The 22,137-nt window shown below is 40.0% G+C and overlaps 2 protein-coding genes and 1 long non-coding RNA gene across 3 annotated transcripts in view; all 3 read right to left on the bottom strand.

Moving 5' to 3' along the window:
• Positions 1-432: 432 nt before the first annotated feature.
• LOC106810317 overlaps positions 433-22,137 on the bottom strand; it is a 22,373-nt gene continuing 668 nt past the window's right edge. Inside the window, exons 2-4 of the mRNA XM_014813625.1 lie at positions 18,329-18,434; positions 3,629-3,794; positions 433-532 (exon numbers count right to left, since the gene is read on the bottom strand). Coding sequence (XP_014669111.1) covers positions 433-532; positions 3,629-3,794; positions 18,329-18,434 — 372 coding nt within the window. The remainder of the gene's footprint in view (positions 533-3,628; positions 3,795-18,328; positions 18,435-22,137) is intronic.
• On the bottom strand, positions 4,529-17,491 carry LOC106810320. The gene is made up of 3 exons (XR_001393998.1): positions 17,335-17,491; positions 16,670-16,757; positions 4,529-4,565 (listed from the first exon to the last, which is right to left on the bottom strand). It is a non-coding gene; the product is annotated as an uncharacterized LOC106810320 (long non-coding RNA).
• On the bottom strand, positions 10,262-16,226 carry LOC106810319 (A disintegrin and metalloproteinase with thrombospondin motifs 5-like). The gene is made up of 8 exons (XM_014813626.1): positions 15,333-16,226; positions 14,690-14,779; positions 13,462-13,589; positions 12,788-12,837; positions 12,394-12,499; positions 11,727-11,859; positions 11,263-11,429; positions 10,262-10,304 (listed from the first exon to the last, which is right to left on the bottom strand). The coding sequence occupies exons 1-8, from the start codon at positions 15,675-15,677 to the stop codon at positions 10,277-10,279; spliced, it is 1,047 nt and encodes a 348-aa protein (XP_014669112.1). The 5' UTR covers positions 15,678-16,226; the 3' UTR covers positions 10,262-10,276.

The raw sequence follows: 22,137 nt of genomic DNA, 5'->3' as shown, positions 1-22,137 counted from the left end.
TATATATACATATATATATATATATATATATATATATATATATATATATATACATAACATATACGTAGGGAGCATGCGCCACCGACACCTTATATGGACTGTAATCCGATATCTTAAAGTAACACAACGTTTTGAATACGGATTATACCAGAAGAGAATAAAAACAATTTTTGTTAATATGGTATGAATAATACCATGTTGAAACAAAAATGTCGAAATCACAATTTTATTACCTGTATAATTGATTGGATTAGGACGAAGTTAATTTCCATTCGTGAAAGTGAAAACGGTGTTAAACTCCATCTGCTCACTGACGTTCACTCATGAAAGCTAACGTTCAAACGATGTGAAATACACACTGTAAGTTTAATTATGCTAATGTGTAATGCGAACAGTAAAGAAATGACGCTACGCTAATATTTAATGAGCACGTCAGCTCAATTTGTAGTAATAATCAAACCCTACCTTTGTACTGTTGCATTCCTGTATCATCTGTTCCGGCCCTTCACATGGTTGCCCTCCATTAAGTGAACTAAAAAACATGGTTGCAAACCGTAATAAACAACTCGCTAACGATAGTAAGTTAGTTGGTTCCTATATAGCAACAATATAATATAGAAATGGGTGAAAACATCAGCAAACTGGTACTACAATCACCTCAATCGGTAAGAAGGCGTCTAATAAGTTTAAAATCGTAAATAATATTGTGCCGTGGTGCGGCTTACGTGAAGTGCGTAGAAATGTTGACACTTACAAATACACAAGAGAAGATAAGAAAGGAAGAAAGAGAAAGAAGATATTGCCTATAGCAACAACATTATAATACAACTGCTAGAAAGCATCAGCAAACCAGTACTACAATCACCTGAATTGGCGAGAAGGCGTCTAATAAGTTTAGAAACGTAAATAATATGATTGTGCGATGCGCAACCAATAATTCCCTTGGCGGCATGCAGTTGAGGACAGCCCAGGGTCTCATCTAGACGTAAATAGACTATGTCACCTTGTTAAGAGTAGTATATACGCAAAAATGTATTTGCTAGCCTTAAAACAAGTACCAACAGCATAACATAATTATATTATCAAATGTTTACCCAATGAAAATGAAATTATTTACAAATTAAAAAATGCTGGCGGATTTAATGTCATTGTACTTCACATCAAACGAAATGGCAAAGAAGGAAGTATAGGGCAGCAACACAACCGTGCAGCACATTAAAATTCTGCATTCTCCGTTTTTTTAATCAAAATCACACGCTAGTATATCTACACATACAACACATTAGTACTATCTGGTACTATCTAAAGCATGCAGCACACTTCACCATTTTCGTTGCTCGTACAGGCAATTTTCGTGGTCGCCACAAAAATGGTCAAGTGTGCAGGGGCCGGCAACGACCACTCACCACGGAAATTTAGTGGTGACCACGAGTTGCTGAGAATCTAACCGGTTTGATTTCTCACCACGAAAATTGCTCGTGGTGGCAACTTGTGGTGAAGTGTGCGCCAAGCCACCACGGCAATCGGCAAAAAAATCACTCGCAGACCGATCAAAATTAGCGCTGCCGTCACATTATTTCAAAATGTTATACAGTAGAACCCCTCTATTATGGACTAAACATTCATAGACATGATGGAGAGGTGCCCAGCTTTAAACAGGGTGTCCATTAAGTGGGGTTCTACTGTAACTTGTTACATGTGCATCATGTTGAGTTTCAAATATTTTATACTGGTATTTATTTTGTTAATATATAAATTTAATTATCAATAAAAAAATTGAATATTTTAAGTTGTTTTAGAAGTTAGTAGGCCTAGATTGATTCATCTACCTACTATTAATAATTGTCTGGTATTTTAGTAGCATGATAAGCTACCTGTGGCAAGGAATCGCAGTGAACAAAAATTGCCGTCAACAGCACACGTCACCACTGAGTGGTGACGTGTGCTGTGACGCGGCACCGGCCACAAAAATTGCCGACCACGAAAATTGCCTGTACGAGCAACGAATGTTGGTGAAGTGTGCTGCCAGCCCAAGGTGACATAGCCACTTACGGAGGATTATTACAACTTCTGCGCTTCACTTCCATATCTTTTTTCTGTTCTCTCCGCCACAGACATCGAGGACACCCCCGTACTTTGATCCATGGGGTCCACCCACCGTCAATCGGTTTCTAGAACAATGCTAGTTAGAATAAGTCTATGCGAGCCCCAGCATTGCTAACTCTAGAACCTTGTTTGCCACGGGTCTGTGGCAAACCATAGATATAGAATACAGACTGTATTCTATATCTATGGGCAGATAAGGGTTCTAGAGCTACAGCATTGCATGCCTGTTTAGCCTGGGCCAAAGCAGCATCAGCCAGCAACTGACATCCATCACATTATTTATCAGGAGTGTCATAATATAGAGTCATAATATAGTGTCATATATATGTGTATATATATATATATATATATATATATATATAAATATATAATAACATATATATAAAGATAGTGCATGACTATAAGTTAATATACTAGAGTGTCCTCCTGATCCTATCGATTCTAGTTGATCGAGGGTATGATCTAACGGTCGGCCAAATGCGTCTGCCGGCTGCTGTATAACGCGGTATCTATGAAATAATAACGCTTTCGTGTAGTAATATTCTAATACCGTTTGCAAAAACTGAAAAAGCAGTGTAATCATATCAGGAGTTCATAATATAGATAATAATAACGAATATAATATATAATGATAATATAATCATCTATATTATGACACGTTCGTGTGAAAGTGCGCAGTTCACGCTTAATTATCAGGGACATTGCAAGCAGTATGCTTATGCCCCCGATTGATATCTATGTGAACGGTACTGCACCGGCACTTGAACGTTTCAAAATACGTAAATAGTGGTAAAGTTAACATCTTATAATTATAAATATATACTTGTTGTTTGTGCATCAGCGGCGTGAGGAGTGTCTCCGGCTGTTGCAGAAAGCATATAACGGCATTTACAGGAAGTATACGCAATAAAGCGAGAAGGAGGCAAAGAAACATTAAAACTTATGGTAGTAAATCATTTCGTGTTTGTTACCATAATTTAGCTATTGAAACGTTCCAAGTGCCTTGTATTGTAAGTGATGAAATTCCTGGAATAACCGGGCCGACAATCCGCGGCACAGACGGGGCCGCCCTAGATGTACCATGAAGAAACACTGCATAAGCCATAAATGTCTCATGGCTACGTAACATATAACGGCGGCAGCAAGCAATTGATTCGAGTTAACGAGAATTTCTATATCTGTCGTACTACTTATATCGGTTGTCAACAAATATCCGTTTTGGGCCAAGGCTGATCAAATTCTAGAAAAAGGGGGAGGCAATTCCTGAACTCAAACTGAGTGTAAATGATGAGCGACGAGCGCAGCCTCTTGATCTACGTCATAAATTGGTTGGGGTGAGTACCCTGAGACAAGCGGCTTTTCACGATAGAGTGAATCGAAAAAATCACGTTTATGCATGGTTAATACGATATTAAGCTAACCATTATTTTTAATTTTGTCTCTTAAAGTCTAGGGGGCAGGCTGCCCCCTTGCCCCCTCAGGCTACGGCCCTGGAGACGATGATACGAGGTTCTGCACTCACGAGTTTTGAACATTTCTTGTTGATGCAGTAACATCCTGTCGTTGGATTAGCGCGTCCTGGCATTGAGTATGTCCGTTCGGGCAATCAGCAGCCGACGTGGCCGTGAACCGTAATGCACTGATGTTCGCGCATCGATGGCAGTACAGCGTGCAGATTCGGCGAACGTCTGCAAACATCATCATCGATAACGTCATAACCTACTCTTGATCTCCTGATATATTATATATATATCTAATATAATTAATAGATAGTATATATGATATAGTATTCTGTACGTGTGCATTTTCTTTTTTTAATATTATTATTGAATAACATTACTTACTTAGTTTATTTATTTATTTATTTATTTATTTATTTATTGCACGCGATAGTTAAAACGCTGTAAATTTGGTGTGAGGTGACGAACGGAAATGTCTTCGCGGGGCAATGAAGTTGCATTGTCAGCATTTTACACGTGCGCGCCTACACGGCTACTACTACTACTACTACACTGACTACTACTACTACTACTAGCTACTACTACTACTACTACTACACATAACTAACTACTACTCACTACTACTACACACTACAGCGCTACCCGGCTATAAACGTTAAATGCTAGTGTTGATTATCCGCCCTTTACATTCGAGCCAACAGCTTATTCTCGTAACCCACCATACCGGCTACAATTAACATTAAATAGTCGTCGCACAACATTCCAAATATTTAATTCCACATTGCACTTTTACATTTGACGATTGATATACCTAATTTAAAAACTTCCCGCTCGCAGGCAATATCTACGAACGACGCGCATAGGAAAGGAGGATGCCCGAAAAACGCGTTGCAGTATATACGAAGGAGAAGAAGACCCTTCGGGTGCGAGTGGTTGAGGTAGACCAGCTGCTCCACAGCGCTCGTCTATGACACTTGCGTCGTCTTTATCTCGTGCATGCTGCCAAATGCGTGACACGTTATCATGATGATCCAGACCGAAGACGTGGCGATGATAAGTGCAAAACATAAGACTGCCTATTAACATTGCATTTTAGTGTTATCGAGATTGCTAATTTCATATTTTATATTATAGATCGTAATATTATTTCCCGCATTCATCAAAATATTTAGTCATGACGCGTTACTTCACATAACATCCTGGACGCGTTGTCAAAACATCGAAAGTAATAGCTGTTAATACAAATTGAATAATAACGAATAACAAAAATAATGCCTATTACGAACATTTGTTTCTGACAACGGGCACGTTTCCGAGGGAAATTTCCTAAACGCGTCAGATCTCGTCTTCTGTCGAGCAAATTGCAGGTATGGTAACAAAACGATCTTTGGGCGTTTACCGTAGCAATAAACGTGTGTTGTCGGCCGATTTGCACATTATAGTTACGGTGGCCCAAGCGACCCAAGGCCTGCACATCTACGCTAGTAATGTTTTTTAACTACATTACCGGAATTGTATTGTTTTGTGACCTTCCGTCACAAACGGTAACAGAGCTGGATCCGAAATCTTTCACTCCTCCACTTCCTCTCTGTCGCTCATCTCTCCCGCTTCACCTCTTCTTTTCCCTCTTATCCCATCCCGCCTTCTCTCTCTCCTTCTCTCGTCGTCTCTCTCTCTCTCCATCTTCGTCTCTCTCTCCTTCCTCTCTCTCTCTCTCTCCTCTCTCTCTCTCTCGTCTCTTCCTCTCTTTCCCTCTGTCTCTCTCTCGCCCCGCCTTTCGCTCTGTCTCATCGCGCCGTGTCGGCTATCGTTTTCGCTCCCGACTCCTCTTTATCCTCTGCTATATCATTCCTCTCTTTCCTATCTATCTATATTAATCCATATAATCCATATATACTAAATATTATTTATATAATATCTATATAATATCTAGATTATCTATCATATATCTATATTATCTAATATATGATTATATCTATATCTAATCTATATAATGTCTACTATATTATATTATAATATATCTTATATCTATCATCTATCTATATATCTATTCTAATATATCTATATATGCTATCTATCTATCTAATAATATACTCTATCAATATCTATATCTATCTATAATATCTATCTATATAATCTATATCTATCTATCGGATTGCTATCGATCTATTCTATCATCCTTATCTATTCTATCAGTCTAATCTAAGTCTATCATCTATCTATACTGATCTATCTATCTATCCATCTATCTATCCACTACTATCCATCATCTATCCAATCATCTATCCCATACTATCTATCCATCTATCCATCTATCTATCTATCTATCTATCTATCTATCTATTCTATCTAGTCTATCATCTATCTACATCTATCTATCTATCATTATCTATCTATCTATCCTATACTATCTATCTATCTACTATCCATCCCATCCATCCATCCCATCCATTCCATTCCATGCCATCCATCCATCCATCATCCAATCCTATCCATCCCATGCCATCATCCATCATCCATCCATCAGTCCTCATACCATCCCTACCATCCCCATCCAGTCCATCCATCCATCCATCCATCCATAGCCATAGCCTACGCATCCATCCATCCATCACCCATCCATTCCTCCATCATCCATCCATACCATCCATCCATCATGCCATCCTATCATCCATCCATCCACCTCCATACCTCCATCCATCCATCCATCCATTCCCATCCATCCATCCACCATCCACCATCATCCATCCATCCCATCCATCCATCCATCTTCCATGCCAGTGCCAATTGCCTCGCTATCATCTATCTATCTACTATCTATCCGTATACTATCTATCTAATTCTATCTATCTATCTATCTATCTCATCTATCTACTACTTTACTATCTACTATCTATCTATCTAATCTATATATCGTCTCTATCTACTGCTATCTGACTTGTATTATTCTAATTTATCTATCTATCTATCTATCTACTCTATCTAGTCTGTCTGCTGTCTTACTGCTGTCTGTCGTCTGTCTATTTCTCTATCTATCTATACTATTTATCTATCTATATATTCTATCTATATAGTCTAATATCGTACTACTATATATCTATAGTCTATCATATATATCATATCTATATATTGCTAGCTATCTATCTATCTATCTATCTATCTATCTATCTGTCTATCTATCTATCTATCTCATTTATTCTATCTATCTATCTATCGTATCTATCTATCTATCTATCTATCATCTATCTATCTATCTATCTATCTATCTATCTATCTATCTAATCTTCTATCTATCTATCTATCTATCTATCTATCATCTATGCTATCTATCTATCTATCATTGTCGTCCTTCTTTCTGTCCGTCTGTCTGTCTGTTCTAATCTATCTGTTCTGTCTGTCTGTCTGTCTGTCTGTCTGTCGTCCTGTCTCTGTCTGTCCTGTTCTGCTGTCGGTCTGTCGTCTGTCTGTCTATGCTCTCTGTCTGTCTATCGCTATCTAATCTATCGTATCTATTATCTATCTATGCTATCTATCATATCATCTATATATCTATCGTTATCATATCTATCTTATCTATTCATGCTATCTTCTATCTATCTATTCTATCACATCTGTCTGTCTGTCGTGTCCTATCTATCTGTCGTCTGCTGTCCTGCTGTCTGTCCTGTCCCGGCCTGCCGTCCGTACGTCTGTCCGCGCCGTCCGCCTGTCTGCTGTTTGTCGCCTCAGTTCTCCTCCTCTCTGCTTCTGCGCTCTTACCCTCTCGCTCTCTCTTTCGAGTCGCTCTCTCTCTCTCTCTTCTCTCGTCTCTCTCGGTCCTCTCGTCTGCTATGTCTCTCTCTTCTCTCTCTCGTCTCTCTAGTCTCTCTCTCTGCCTCGTCTTCTCTCCCGTCTCTCTCTCTCTCTCGCGCTGCTCTCTTATTCTTTCTCCCATATGGTAATTGCCTGTGCCGGACCAAGTACACCCCAGTCACACCAACCAACATTTGCGCTACAAATAGCAAGACAAACATGCAAAATAATCACAGTAAGTAGGTGATTCAGCTGATAGATATGGATCAGTTATTAGGTATTATCAAGAGTACATAATAGAGATCTATATTATATACTCTTGGGTATTATTAGTAAAAGCGTACGAGGGGAATAATGCTCTATCTAGTCTCGCATATCAGCTCAAACATGTTCAACTTGCAGACCCAGGTTAGTGAGTAATACTTCACTCTACATACTCTTCAATCTCTTCAGAAGGTGAACATGCACTACTCTAGTGGGAAGGCAATTCCTACCAACAGTAAAATACACAGAGGGTGATGGAAGAAGCTATGACAGCGTGTTTAATCACCCCCAAAAAACTCACAGCGCGATAAAATTACAAATAATTTCACGTGCAAGTTAGTATTTAGAGAACACATTAGGCAACAAAATGGCGGTGATGATTATACGTTAGCGTAAAAATTCATACGTTGGCGGACCAGGTACCTCGGCAGATAGGACTACGACGTCCCACGACGGACCACAAGTACCAAAGCTGCTTCGTACGCCTTCACAGTCTTGGTGAATTTTGTGTGGCCAGGAAAACAAACACAGAGATGTTCAAAATTCCGTGCGCTTCGATCGCAGGCGACCATTACACTCGCAATAGTCTAGCTAGAGATTGCAAACACCGGCGCTGTCATGCAATACAATATTATTTGTCTATAGCATGACCATGATTCTATAAGAATATAAAAATAGCTCGTCCTTAGTTTGAATCCACTCTGACGAACCCTGGAACGAAATATTCAACCGAAATAAAATTAGATGCAGAACCGAGATTATATGCCGAACGATTCAAGGTTGCACAAGAAATGCGAAAGTCGATCTCTTGTTCATTGTATACTCGATTTACAACAATAGCCACACCCTAGATATTATATGCTGCTCACCCCGATTGTTCGATTGTATACCTGTATACATTGCAAGCCAAGTGGCCCTGTCTATTCAGTACATTCATTAAAGCCGCACTATGCGCATCCCAAACGCTAATTTCTCCAGTACTAGACTACAAATACCTTCGTGTCATGCATAATGCCACACTACCGTATGAACAAAAAAACTCTATAGTTGCGTCCATTTCAACTGTCGCGTTTTTGCTTAAAACCCGACACAAGAAAGAGTGAGAAAACTGGCATTGCGGCGCAAAGCGCCGACTGTTGCCAACACAATTTAGCCTTCGAAGTGGTAATCTTGCTAGCATCCGTACCGCTGTTACCGCAGCATCCGCTGGTGCGGTTGCTTTGCAAGGGCAACGCGAAAAGTGTCACAACATCGAAAATTTGAACAAATTGAAGGTATTTCAAATACCTTTTATAAGGACAACCGCTGTGAAATGGAGGAACTAGAGTTATTTCATAAGGTAGTGTGATTAGCATGACACGAAGTAGTTTGCTAGTCTAGTACTGAAAATTAGCGTTGATGCGCATTTGTGCGGCTTTAAATAGCCTATGACATCAGAAATCCAACACGATGTGATAACGTTTGCGACGAAGAATACATTGAACCAGTGGCCTGTTATTAGGTAGGATCAGAAATACATATACAGCAGAAATCAATCACCGACTGATAATCGTTTGCCACCAAGTGCTGCGAAAAGCGCGTGACATTCTAAGAGAACCCTTAGTCACTGCGACGGAAAGAAGGACGACACCCCCCGTGCTCACATACGAGGATCGAGACGTCGTGTACACCTGAGATTCGCACCTGGTCGCTACACCTGCGGCCGAAACTTAAAAGGTCGACGCCGCTGCTCGCACGCAGTTGCTCTACATCCACCCACACGGTGCCAGATACCCCACAGCCTCTCCTGCGTCGGATCGGCGGAGCTTCACCTCGGTGACCGATCATACGCATGCGCCGCTTCGACACACACTAAAAGAGCCGCCGCGACAACGCATCGCGTGAAAGAATTTAATTAGTTGTAATCGGAAATCATTATATTAGAGAAAATTTGTTAATATATATCTAGTTAATTATAGTTTTGAGAAAGAGGTATTTATTATATGTATTATCATTCATATTATTATTATCATTCATGTTATTATTACAATATTTTGTTAACTCAATATATTGTTAATAACATAAATGAAAAATAACAATAAAAATAATAATGGCTAAAATGTAAAATATATTATATAACTGCCTGACATGCTTAAAACATAATGACAGATGGTTCGAGTGCGCATAATGAGTATATATATATATATATAATATTCCATCGTGCAGCGAATCGCCGCCCTGTCTGTGTTTACTGTTTGCGCTAGACAACCTATATAAGCTCGCTGAATGTTTATCTAAACACACACAGATCGCGCAAACGACACGCACCGCGCACGACGCATCACCACACACGCGACAGCACACGCCACCAGCCACACGCACACGCACAACTGGGCCCACACCGGCGCTGCGCAACACAACACACACACAACACACACACACACATACACCACACATACACACCCACACACACAACACACACACAATCACAGTTGGACACACACACACACAACTACAGCAACACACAGCACAACCACACACACATATATATTTAATATATATATAAACCTTTATAACAACAATAATAAATAATAATAATAATAAACAAATTACCTTTGCTTCACCGCAGTAGGTACCCTCCAGTGCTGGATTTTCTTCCATTTTGCCCTCATCATTCACGCAGCCGAGTTGGTAGCACATGCCCTGTAGTTATAGTGTCACAAAATTACAAAGCAAACCTCCTTCAACGAAAACTACTGTAATGCAGCGATATAAAACTGCCGTTTTATGATAGCCATAGTTTATAATGTAATATTAACAGAACAAATGAGTTATAGTTGAAATTATATCCTTCAATCTATTTACTTATATTATTCATTCATTCATCTCGTTCATTTCGTTCATCGTCGTTCGTTCGTTCGTCTCGTGTCGTTCGTTGTTCGTTCGTGTCGTCCGTTCGTTCGTTCGTTCGTTCGTTCGTTCTTCGTTCGTTGCGTGTCGTTCGTGTGTCGATCGTGTCGTTTGTCATTCCATCGTTCATTCTTTCGTCGTTCGCGTCCCTGCCGTTCCGCCGTCGTCCGTCGTCCGTCCGTCCGTCCATCCATTCACTCTCCATCCATCCATCCATCCATCCATCCATCCATACCCATCACCATTCATGACCTTTTATCTATTCATGGCCATTCATCGCATTCATGAACCATTCATACCATTCATCCATTCATCCATATCATCCATCCATACCCCATCATTCTCCATCATCCATTTATCACCCTTCCATTCCATCCATGCCAACCCATCCATCCATCCATTCATCATCTCCATCATCCCATCCATACCATCCATCCATCTATCCATGTCCCTCCATCCATCATCCATCCATCCAATCCATCCATCCATGCATACATGCCATACCGAGTTCAATTCATCCATCCATCATACCATACCATCCTCATCCATCCATCATCCATCACATCCATCCATCATCGCCATCTACCATCCATTTGATCCATCGCATACCATCCATCCAATCCATACATCCATCGCATCCATACCATCATCATCCATCCCTCATGTCCATCCATACCATGCCATCATACCATCCATCATGCCATCACCATGCCATTCGCATCCATGCCATTCCACCTAATCTATTACGTACACGAGAACGAGACCGCTGAGATCGCCGCCGTGAGATCTTCGATAGCCGTTCCCCATGGCAATAGCGCATTGCTGGTCAGCGTCAAATACCTGTCCTGGCAACCTCTGATTACCAAACCTATTCGTCAGAACTGTGTTCCACGCTCTCTCGTTTAAACACGAATACGTCCTGAATAAATGAAAACGCTCATGTTCTATATTCAGTGTATTATACGAGGGTGTGATCAAGCGAAATCCCGTGCTCACATATACACAGCCACAAATCGAAAAATCCTACTCGACGAAGCCTTAGATTATGACAGGAACATGTAATGATCTGGATAACTAGTTTATAATAATACATATGAGATAATTGCGGTACCACTTATATAGTTGTTTTGACTATAAAATAGTATGTTTATACTGAACAAACCGCACCTGCAAAGATGATAAATTACATTTATTACGCGTGCGCGCATAACTCACCCCCAATTTATTCGCCATGACCTTGATGCTACAAGGTGACCATGTTGTTTTGCCGAATCCGCTGAATTGTGACATTATGTATAAAAACCTGTTGCAGGTGTTTCTCCCAGTTCCATCGTGGAACATGCCAAGACTGAAAAGATGCCAATAAAGGGTGATTGATTCAAAAAGAAATAAACACGTTCAAAAATTTATAGAGTAACTAGTTACATATACTTATCTATTGTAACCAATTGTGAAGGAACTATCAATAATTACTTCTCAAAACATATAATATATATATATATAATAAGTACGAGAGAGAGAGAGAGAGAGAGAGAGAGAGAGGAGAGAGCGAGCGAAGAGAGAAGCGAGAGAGAGGAGAGAGAGAGAGAGAGAGGAGAGAGAGAGAGAGAGAGAGAGGGAGAAACGAACGATATATATATATATATATATATATATATAATATATATAATGCATAACAGGCAAACGCTACGCGAAGTAGTAAGTTATGACTAAGTGGTATGTAGAAATACGAGTTTTTTTCCATCTCGATTTCTAACTTTGCACATGGCAACATACATAGAAGCAAAAGCAGCATTAAGCAAAACGCGAACGCAAAGGCAGCCAGGCAGACAGAGAGACAGACTATATATATATATTTTTTAATTCGTCATGATGTATGTACCTGTGGCCTATTTCATGAGCCACGTTCAACGCTGATCGTAAATCCCGACCTTCAACGATAGCAGTTGACAGCCTGCTATGGCACATATTCCCAATGGTGGTTAATCCTATAAAAAGATACAAACTGGCTTAATTATACTGCTAATTTCAATTTAAATGTGGTTCAGAAATTTCATAAAAAAAGAAAACCAACAATATTTAACAAAAAAGAAAGAGTAAGAGATTATTTAAAAAAAAGTGTAGTAATTTGCACAGCATTAAAAGTGCATCTGTATAACAAATGAATTATGACGTTTTCTTGACACTAGCTGTAATGTACCCTTATATACGCACAGAAATTATTATCAAGAAAGCATCTTGATATAAGTGACGACCGAATAGGAAAATATGCTAACCTTGCACTTCGTAACTCGTCTTGTTTCCGATCACTAACCATAAATCAATGCTGTAACAACAAGCAGGGGACAAATGGATAAGACGAATTCACAAGATGTCTAGATGGCAACATAATAGACAACAGAAGATGTCTAAGAAGGCAAACGCGCACTCCAATCAATATGACACAGGCCAAAAATTTAACATGATGTAGTTTTAGCGGGCATTATATAGCTTAGTAGCTATTATTAATATAAAGCTAATGCAATAGAGAACGCCTGATCAGCAAAGTCATATATTAACATTGCGCGTTAAGAAGGCAATTGGCTGTACCCTGGATTATGGTGAAAAGGCCTATATTCGCTTGATGAATTACATATTTCTAAATGTAGCATGGTGTATCGTATTAGGAAATGACACGAGGTTTGGGAAGCGGTATCACCATGATCATCTTTTATACCCATACGACGTCAACATGTGCTAAGCAATTCCCGCCTGTACTTCATATCGGTTATGTACTAGGCCTATATATAGTTATTACGCAGATCCTGAAAATTAGCCTTTACTAAATTAATATTATTTATTGATTATTTTATTAGCTTTACATAAATCATTTTAGTAAAGTGACTACTAAGTGGAGTTAAGCACACATTAACTATTAAATGTGGTTATAAATGTTGAAAAGAGTTATCACCCAGTTAGAAGTATGGCGTAATCCCAGTGGGGTAGCTGGTTCCCTTGCTGGTCTGTCTTGTATTGATCCTGTATCTTACGGAATTCGGCCAGATAAATACTCGCGCTCACTTCCTTCACCTGCGAGTCCTGAATAACACACACGCAAATTAAAAATGTCATCGTTTTCCGTTATCAGAACTAGCAGCAGCAGCGTTGCGTCATGTATTGCCCACCTACGACCTACTTGAAAGGGGGAAAAGTAGACCAAACGTTTAAACGAGGCATAATAACCCGGATTATGCGTCTACACGAGACAAAAGCTCGGGTTATGCGTCTACACGAGACAGAATAACCCGGGTTATGCGTCTACACGAGAACAGAATAACCGGACTATGCGTCTACACGAGACAGAATAACCGGGTTATGCGTCTACACGAGACAGAATAACCCGGATTATGCGTCTACACGAGACAGAATAACCCGGGTTATGCGTCTACACGAGACAGAATAACCCGGGTTATGCGTCTACACGAGACAGAATAACCGGATTATGCGTCTAGATTTGACAATATCTGGAGTATGCATTACACGAGGCTTAACAACCCGGGTTATGCGTATACACGAGGCATAATAACCCGGATTATGCGTCTACACGAGACAGAATAACCCGGTTATGCGTCTAGATGAGACAAAATCCCGGTTATATGCGTCTACACGAGGCCAAAAACCTAGATTTCCAGAAGCATCCGTTTTTCCCTTCCCTGGAAGCTACGGCTTTTCATTAATAAAATCCGACAGCAACCGCGAATGTCCGGCAAAGGTCAGAGTAATTTATATATATATATACATATATTATATATATATATATATAGTGTGTGTGTGTGTGTGTGTGTGTGTGTGGTGTGGTGTGTGTGTGTGTGTGTGTGTGTGTGTGTGTGTGTGTGTGTGTGTGTGTGTGTGTGTGTGTGTGTGTGTGTGTGTGTGTGTGTGTGTGTGTGTGCGTGAAAGAAGCAACGCCAGGGCAACAGGCATTTTATCATTCCCTGCAGGAAGAGACACGGTCTCGAAAGCTTGCTATGGAATATATATATGACGCCATATTTCGACGTTTTCTGTATTATTTTATATATATAATCAATATATAAATATATATCAAAAAAATTACAGAAGATGTAGGATATATATATATATATATATATATATATATATATATATATATATGATAAAATGGTTAATGTGTCACATACCAATACTTCTTGTGGAAGCGCTGCGACGTATACGGTGCGGATTCTCATGTTATGGGGAGATAGTGCTTCTTGTTGAAACGCAAAGTGAGCCTGCAACGGTCATGTCAGAGTTTACGACAGGAAACAGATATACCATACGACAAAGACACTTAAAAAACAAACGTATATATGGGCGCAATTCACCTGTTAGAATTAAGAAACTCAGTGAAGAAGTTCCACTACACGCACACAATGTTGTTTAGTACCACGAACATACCTAGGCTTATATATTATATACTACATATAATGTATTATACTATATATTATATACTATATATCTATATCTTAAACTGATATATATATATATATATATATATATATATATATATATATATTATGTGTATGTGTGTGTGTGTGTGTGTGTGTGTGTGTGTGTGTGTGCCGCGCAGCGCGTGGTGCATCGCGTGCGTGCGTGTGCGTTGTGCGTGTGCGGTGCGTGTGCGTGTGCGTGTGCGTGTGCGTGTGCGTGTTCGTGTGTGTGTGGCGTGTGCGTGTGCGTGTTCGTGTGGTGCGTGCGTGTCGTGCGCGTGTGTGTGTGCGTGCATAGGCGCACGTGTGTGCATGCGCGCGCACATGTATGTTCGCGACAATACGTATATCTTACGGCGTGCATCAGCGTGAGTATGTAGTCATACAGCTCTGCCTCCGACAGTCCTCTCTCCTCCACCAGCTTCCTCTTCAGCGCAGCATCATAGAAGACGGCCACCTCCACCGTAGGTTCTTCCGTCGCCAACTCCGCCGCGTCGTCCACGGTCAGGTTGACGGCAACCGCCGGATAGACGACGGTGACGTTCAGGTCGATATCTCGCAGTACGTCGTCGCTGATGTTCGCGCCGACAGCTCGCAGCGTCGCCGACGCCAATCGCGACGGCGGGCCGACGCACGCGATCTTGCCGACGAAGGTTATCAAACACGTGACGTAGCAGAGCAGACGGATGATGCGATCCATGGCGGCAAAATATGCGCAGGCGCGAAACTTTAATGTTCAACTTAATTTAAACTTTAGTTGTGTGACTGCAATTTATTTTTAGAGGTAGTGTGCCGATCGTAGGCGCAGTTCGTTCCACGAGAGATAGCTCATGAAGTACAAGCCGCGTACACAGATTTCTTACGATATCTATGCTGGTAGTTTTACCTGCGACAAGGTTTTGCGATGTCCTTACCACCGAGAGTAATATAAAAACTAAAATTTTCTGTCGCTGATTTTATAAACCTCGTCGCTGAATACGCATTGCGGCAGTTCCGCACCGATGAAATCTACTTATTTTATGGCAAAGTAACTACATGAAAATTATATAAAATCGCGTGCGAAAAATAAGTCTTTCGCCGAGTTCTTTGTCTGCACAATGTCTGCGCGCACGCGAAACCTCGTCTGCGGATATATAGATGCAATCAGGTCCAACGCATCGTAGCGTAAAGTGAGATGCCAGTCAGGCGTTATGGTGTTAAGTACAACTTGTAGAGTGACCATTAGTGCAGCCAGCCACTAGGTCGCATCCGCCCGGACCAGCGGACCTGCTATATGGGACGCAGACCGGATATGCATAGCAGCAGAACACCGCAGTTATCGGCTGACACCTCAGACATGGAGGGGATATAATATTATATGCGAGTGATAAGGACAACTGCGTGTAACCGCTGCCTTGCGAACGCTATAGTTCGCTAGCGTTCCTAGAATTGTGGAAAAAAATGAAAGCTATGCGTCGACGTAAGTAGCAATAAACTCAAATGGTACCCGGTAGTGAGTACGCATGAACGCGTTTGCGCCACACCGAGCGTTTGTGATGTAGCGACTCAACATTTTTTTCGAGTTGACAAATCCGATATGACGCACACACCAGGCGCCCAAACGTAGTGTTAACGAAAGAGCACTTCGAAATTAGGCAACAAAATGGCGGTGATGATTATACGTTAGCGTAAAATTATATGGCGGACAGGTACCTCGGCAGTAGGAATACGACGTCCCACGACGGACGCACAAGTACCAAAGCTGCTATCGTCGCCTTCACAGTTTGGTGAATTTGTTGGCCTAGAAAACAAACACAGAGATTTCAAATTCCGTGCGCTCGATCGCAGGACCATAACACCGAAATAGTCTAGCTAGGAGATTGGCAAACACGGCGCTGTCATGCAATAAATATTATTTGTCTATAGCATGACCTGATTCTATATAGAATATAATAATACTCGTCTTAGTTTGAATCACTCTGAACGAACCCTGGAACGAAATATTCAACCGAATATAAAATTAGATGCAGAACCGAGATTAAATGCAGAACGATTCGAAGGTTGCACAAGAAATGCGAAAGTCGATCTCTTGTTCATTGTATACTCGATTTTACAAACATTAGCACACCCTAGATATTATATGCGTGCCACTCCACGATTTCATTTTATACCTGTTAACATTGCACCAGTGGCCTGCTATCAGGTACATCATAAATACATATGACAGCAGAAATCAACACGACGTGATAACGTTTGCCACAAAGTGCTGCGAAAAGCCGTGACATTCTAGAGACCCTTAGTCACTGCGACGGAAAGAAGGACGGACACCCCCGTGCTCACTAGAGGATCGGAGACGCGTGTACACCTGAGATTCGCACCTGGGTCGATTACACCTGCGGCGAAACTTTAAAAGGTCGACGCCCTGCTCCACGCAGTTGCTCTTACATCCACCCACCGGTTGCCAGATACCCCAGCCTCCGCGTCGGATCGGCGGAGCTTCACTCGGTGACCATGCTACGCATGCGCCGCTTCGACACCACTAAAGAGCCGCCGCGACAACGCATCGCGTGAAAGAATTTTAATTAGTTGTAATCGGGAATAATCTTATGATTAGGGAATAATTTGTTATATAATCTAGTTATTATTAGTTTTGAGAAAGAGGTATTATTATTATTATTATTATTATCATTCATATTATTATTATCATTCATATTATTATTATCAATATTTTGTTAATCAATATATTGTTAATAACAGTAATAAAAAATAACAATAAAAATTATAATGGCTAAAATGTAAAATTATATTATATAACTGCCTGACATGCTTTAACATAATTGACGATGGTTCGAGTGCGCACAATTAGTATATATATATATATATATTCCATCGTGCAGCGATCGCCGATTGTTCTGTGTTTACTGTTTTGCCCTAGACTACCTATATAAGGCTCGCTGGAATGTTTATATAACACACACACGCAACGACACGCACACGCACACGCACACGCACACACTACTACTACTACTACTACTACTACTACTACTACTACTACTACTACTACTACTACTACTACTACTACTACTACTACTACTATACTACTACTACTACTACTACACGGCTACACGGCTATACGTTATATGCTAGTGTTGATTATCTCCCTTTACATTCGAGCCTACAGCTTTCTGTAACCCACATACTCGGCTACAATTAGACAGTAATATATCGTCGCACATTTCAAATTTAATTCTCCATTGCACTTTACATTTGACCGAGTTGATATACCTATTAAAAACTTCCTCGCTCGCACGCAATATCTACGAACGACGGCGCATAGGAAAGGACGGATGGAAAACCGTTGCAGTATATTACCGAAGGAAAAGAAGACTCCTTCGGGTGCGAGGTTGGTTGAGGTTAGACTCAGCTGCTCACACGCCTCGTCTATGACATCTTGCGTCGTCTTTATCTCGGTGCATGGCTGCAAATGCGTGAACGTATCATGATGATCAGACCGAAGACGTGGCGATGATAATGTTGCAAAACATTAAGACTCTATTAACATTGGCATTTTATGTTGTTATTCGATTCTAATTTCATATTTTATATTAATAATCGTAATATTATTTCAGCATTCATAAATATTTGAGCATACGCGTTACTTCACATAACATCCTGGGGACCGTTGTCAGAAACATCGTAAAGTTAATGCTGTTAATACAATTAATAATAACAATAACAATAATAATTAATGCTATTACGACATTTTGTTTCTGACAACGGGCCCACGTTTCCGAGGGAAATTTGCTAACGCGTCAGATCTAGTCCTTCTGGTCGAGCAAATTGCAGGGCTATGGTAACAAAACGATGCTTTGCGTTTACGTGAGCAATAACGTGTGTTGCGGCCATTTGCACATTATATGTTACGGTGGCCAACGCAGGATGCGACAAATCTACGCTAGGTATGTTATTAACTACATAACGAATTGTATTGTTTGTGACATCCGTCACAAAACGCAGCTGTGATCCTGAATCTCTCACTCCTCCACTTCCTCTCTCGCTCATTCTCTCCCCTTCACTCTCTTTTTCTTTCTCCCTCTTTCTCCATCCCGCTCTATCTCTCTCTCTCTCTCTCTCTCTCTCTCTATCCTGTGTGTGTCTCCTCTATCTCTCTCTCTCAGGTCTCTCTCTCGCCCTTACATGTCTCTCTCATCTCTCGTCTCTCTCTCTCTTTCTCTGTCTCTCTCTCCCCCCTTTCTCTCTCTCTCAATCGCGCCGTGTCGCTATCGTTTTCGCTTTCCCTCCCTTTATCTCTCTATTCATCCTCTCTTTCCCTATCTATCTATATATCCATATATCTATATATATCTAATATATTTATATATGTCTATATCTAATATATCTATAATCTAATAATATCTATATACTATATACTATAATATCTATATATCTATATATCTAATATATATATATCTATATAATATCTATATATATAGTATATCTAATATATATACCTATATATATAATAATTATATATACTATATATATATCTATAACACTATCTATTAAATATAATATCTATATATAGTCTATATATAGTCTATTATATATCTATATATCATTATATATATCTAAATCTATATCATATCTATATCATATCAATATCCTATGCTATGATATCTATGCTATCATATATAATATATACTAGTATAATATATCTATCTATCTAATCTCCCTATCATCTTCTCTCCTATCTATCTGCTCTCTCCTCTCTCCATCCTCATTCTCTTCTCGTCTCTCTGTCTCTGTCTCTGTCCTCTCTGTCCTCTATCTCTCTCTCATCTCTCTCTCTCCGTCTCGCTCCTCTCGTCTCCTGTCTGCCGTCCTCTCTCTCCCCCTTTCTCTCTCTCTCTGTTAAATCGCGCCGTTTCGCCTATCGAGTTTTCAACTCCACTCCCACCTATTTCTATCCATAATGTCTATATAATCTATATATTATAGTATCCTATATCTTCTATATACCTATATATCTATAAATATAATAATTCTATATATCTTATATATATACGTGTATAATATTATATCTATATATATATATCTATATAATCTTAATATATATCTATATATCAATATTATTTCTATATCTAGCCCATATCTATCTATATATATATATCTATTAATCTATACTATATATCTATCTATATATCTATCTATGATATATCCAATCTATCTATCTATCTAGTCTATCTATCTATCAATACCTAATCTACCCTACCTATCTATCTAATCTATCTAATCTAACTATCTATCTATCTATCTACTCTATCTATCTATCTATCTATCTATTCTATATCTAATCTATATCTATATCTATATCTATATCTATATCTATATCTATATCTATATCTATATCTATATCATATATAATATATATATATATATAAGTATATATCTATCTTATCTATCTATAATATATCTATAATTATCTAAATATATATATATATATAAATATATATATAATATCGTATATATCTATATATATATAATATATATTTTATTATAATACTATATCTATCTCTATATATTCTATTCTATCTATCTATCTATATATTCTATCTATATCTATCTATAATCTATCTATTATCTATCTATATCTATCTATATAGTCTATCAATATCAATCTATCTATACTAATCTATCTATTTAATCTATCTAATCTATCTATTCTATCTATCTAATCTATCTATCTAAATCTATCCTATTCTTCTATCTATACTAAAGCTATTCTATCTATCATCTTCTCTATCTCTCTATCTATCCCCTCGTCCTATCTATCTCTCTGTCTATTCGTCTAATCTGTCTATCTGTTCTATTCCTGTCTGTTTTTGTCCACCGTTTTCCCTGTGGTTCTGTTTCTGTTTCTGTCTGTCTGTGTATACTGTCTGTCTGTCCCTGTCTGCCTGTCTGATCTGCGTGCGCCTTCGCGTATTCCGTCGTCTGTCTGTCTGTCTGTCTATAATCTGTCTGATGTGTCCTGTCTGTCTCTCTGTGTCTGTTTCTATCTCTAATGTCCGCGTCTATCTCTCTGTCTATCTATCTATCTATCTATCTAATGCTATCTATCTATCTATCTGTCTGTCTGGCTGTCCGTCCGTCCGTCCGTCCGATCCGTGCCGTACGTCTGTCTGTCCGCGGCCATCCGCCTGTCTGCTCGTTCGTACTGTCCTAGTCTGTTAGTCGCTCTCGTTCTCCTACCCTCTCTGCTTCTCGCTCTTACCGCTCATCGCTCTCTCTTCGATACGCGGCTCTCTCTCTCTCCTGTCTCTCTCTCTCTCTTTCGAACCGCTCTCTCTCTCTCTGTCATCTCTCCATCCCTCTCTCTCTTCTCGTCTCGTCCCCGTGTCTCTTCATCATCCTCCGCTCCTCTCTCCTTTCGCTCTCTGTTTCTCCTATATGTAATGCGCTACTCACGGACTAAGTACAAACACGCCCAGCACATACATCAACCATCGTTGCGCTAAAGCAAATGGCAAGACAACATGCCAGCATAATCACCAGTAAGAGCTGATCACGGGCCTGAATAGAATATGGAACTAGAGAGTACATAAAGAGGCTCCTATTATTACTCTTGGTGTATTAAGTACGAGCGTACGAGGAATAATGCTCTTATCTTACGTCTCGCAATATACAGCTCAAAAATTATGTTCAATCGCAGAGAGGTGTGATGTACTTCTTCAACTCTACATAACCTAACGCTACATATTCAAGAAGGTGAACATGCACTACTCTGGGTGGGAAGGGCAAATCCTACCANGGCCCACCCACCGCGCGCGAGTGAAACATATTGAAATCATAGGCGACGTGATAACTTACATGGCTTTACATCCTGGTCGTGGTTTTTCCCCAGCGTCACCTGGCGCATGTGTGTGCGACGGTAGATGAGTGTTGTGTACTTACACGCGTGAGCTCACACGCGCACGCAAACATGTGTGATGGCAAGCGTGTGCGTTCGCGCACACACGTGCAATCGCACGCCTGTGCACGCCCACGCGCACACACGCGCACGCACGTAACGTCGGTCGCCGTTGACTGCTACGATAATATTCTTCGGCCTTTCTTATACGTTCAAAATGGAGCCGGGTAGGCTGACAGCAGCGGGTTAGCTGGTGAGCTAAATGCTTCAT

Source organism: Priapulus caudatus, unplaced genomic scaffold (genome assembly GCF_000485595.1).
Source record: "Priapulus caudatus unplaced genomic scaffold, Priapulus_caudatus-5.0.1 Scaffold432, whole genome shotgun sequence".
Taxonomy (NCBI): domain Eukaryota; kingdom Metazoa; phylum Priapulida; class Priapulimorpha; order Priapulimorphida; family Priapulidae; genus Priapulus; species Priapulus caudatus.
Note: the sequence above shows the minus strand (reverse complement) of the source record. Positions and strands in the feature narration are given on the sequence as shown.

What these genes read in the sequence shown, in the direction of transcription:
- LOC106810319 (XM_014813626.1), bottom strand. Translation starts at nt 15,677, where the DNA reads ATGGATCGCATCATCCGTCTGCTCTGCTACGTCACGTGTTTGATAACC. An exon ending in GCTCATGAAATAGGCCACAG is followed by an intron (nt 11,860 to 12,393) that starts GTACATACATCA and finishes GCATCTTTTCAG; the next exon opens with TCTTGGCATGTTCCACGATG. An exon ending in CTCAGCGGTCTCGTTCTCGT is followed by an intron (nt 10,305 to 11,262) that starts GTACGTAATAGA and finishes CTATAACTACAG; the next exon opens with GGCATGTGCTACCAACTCGG.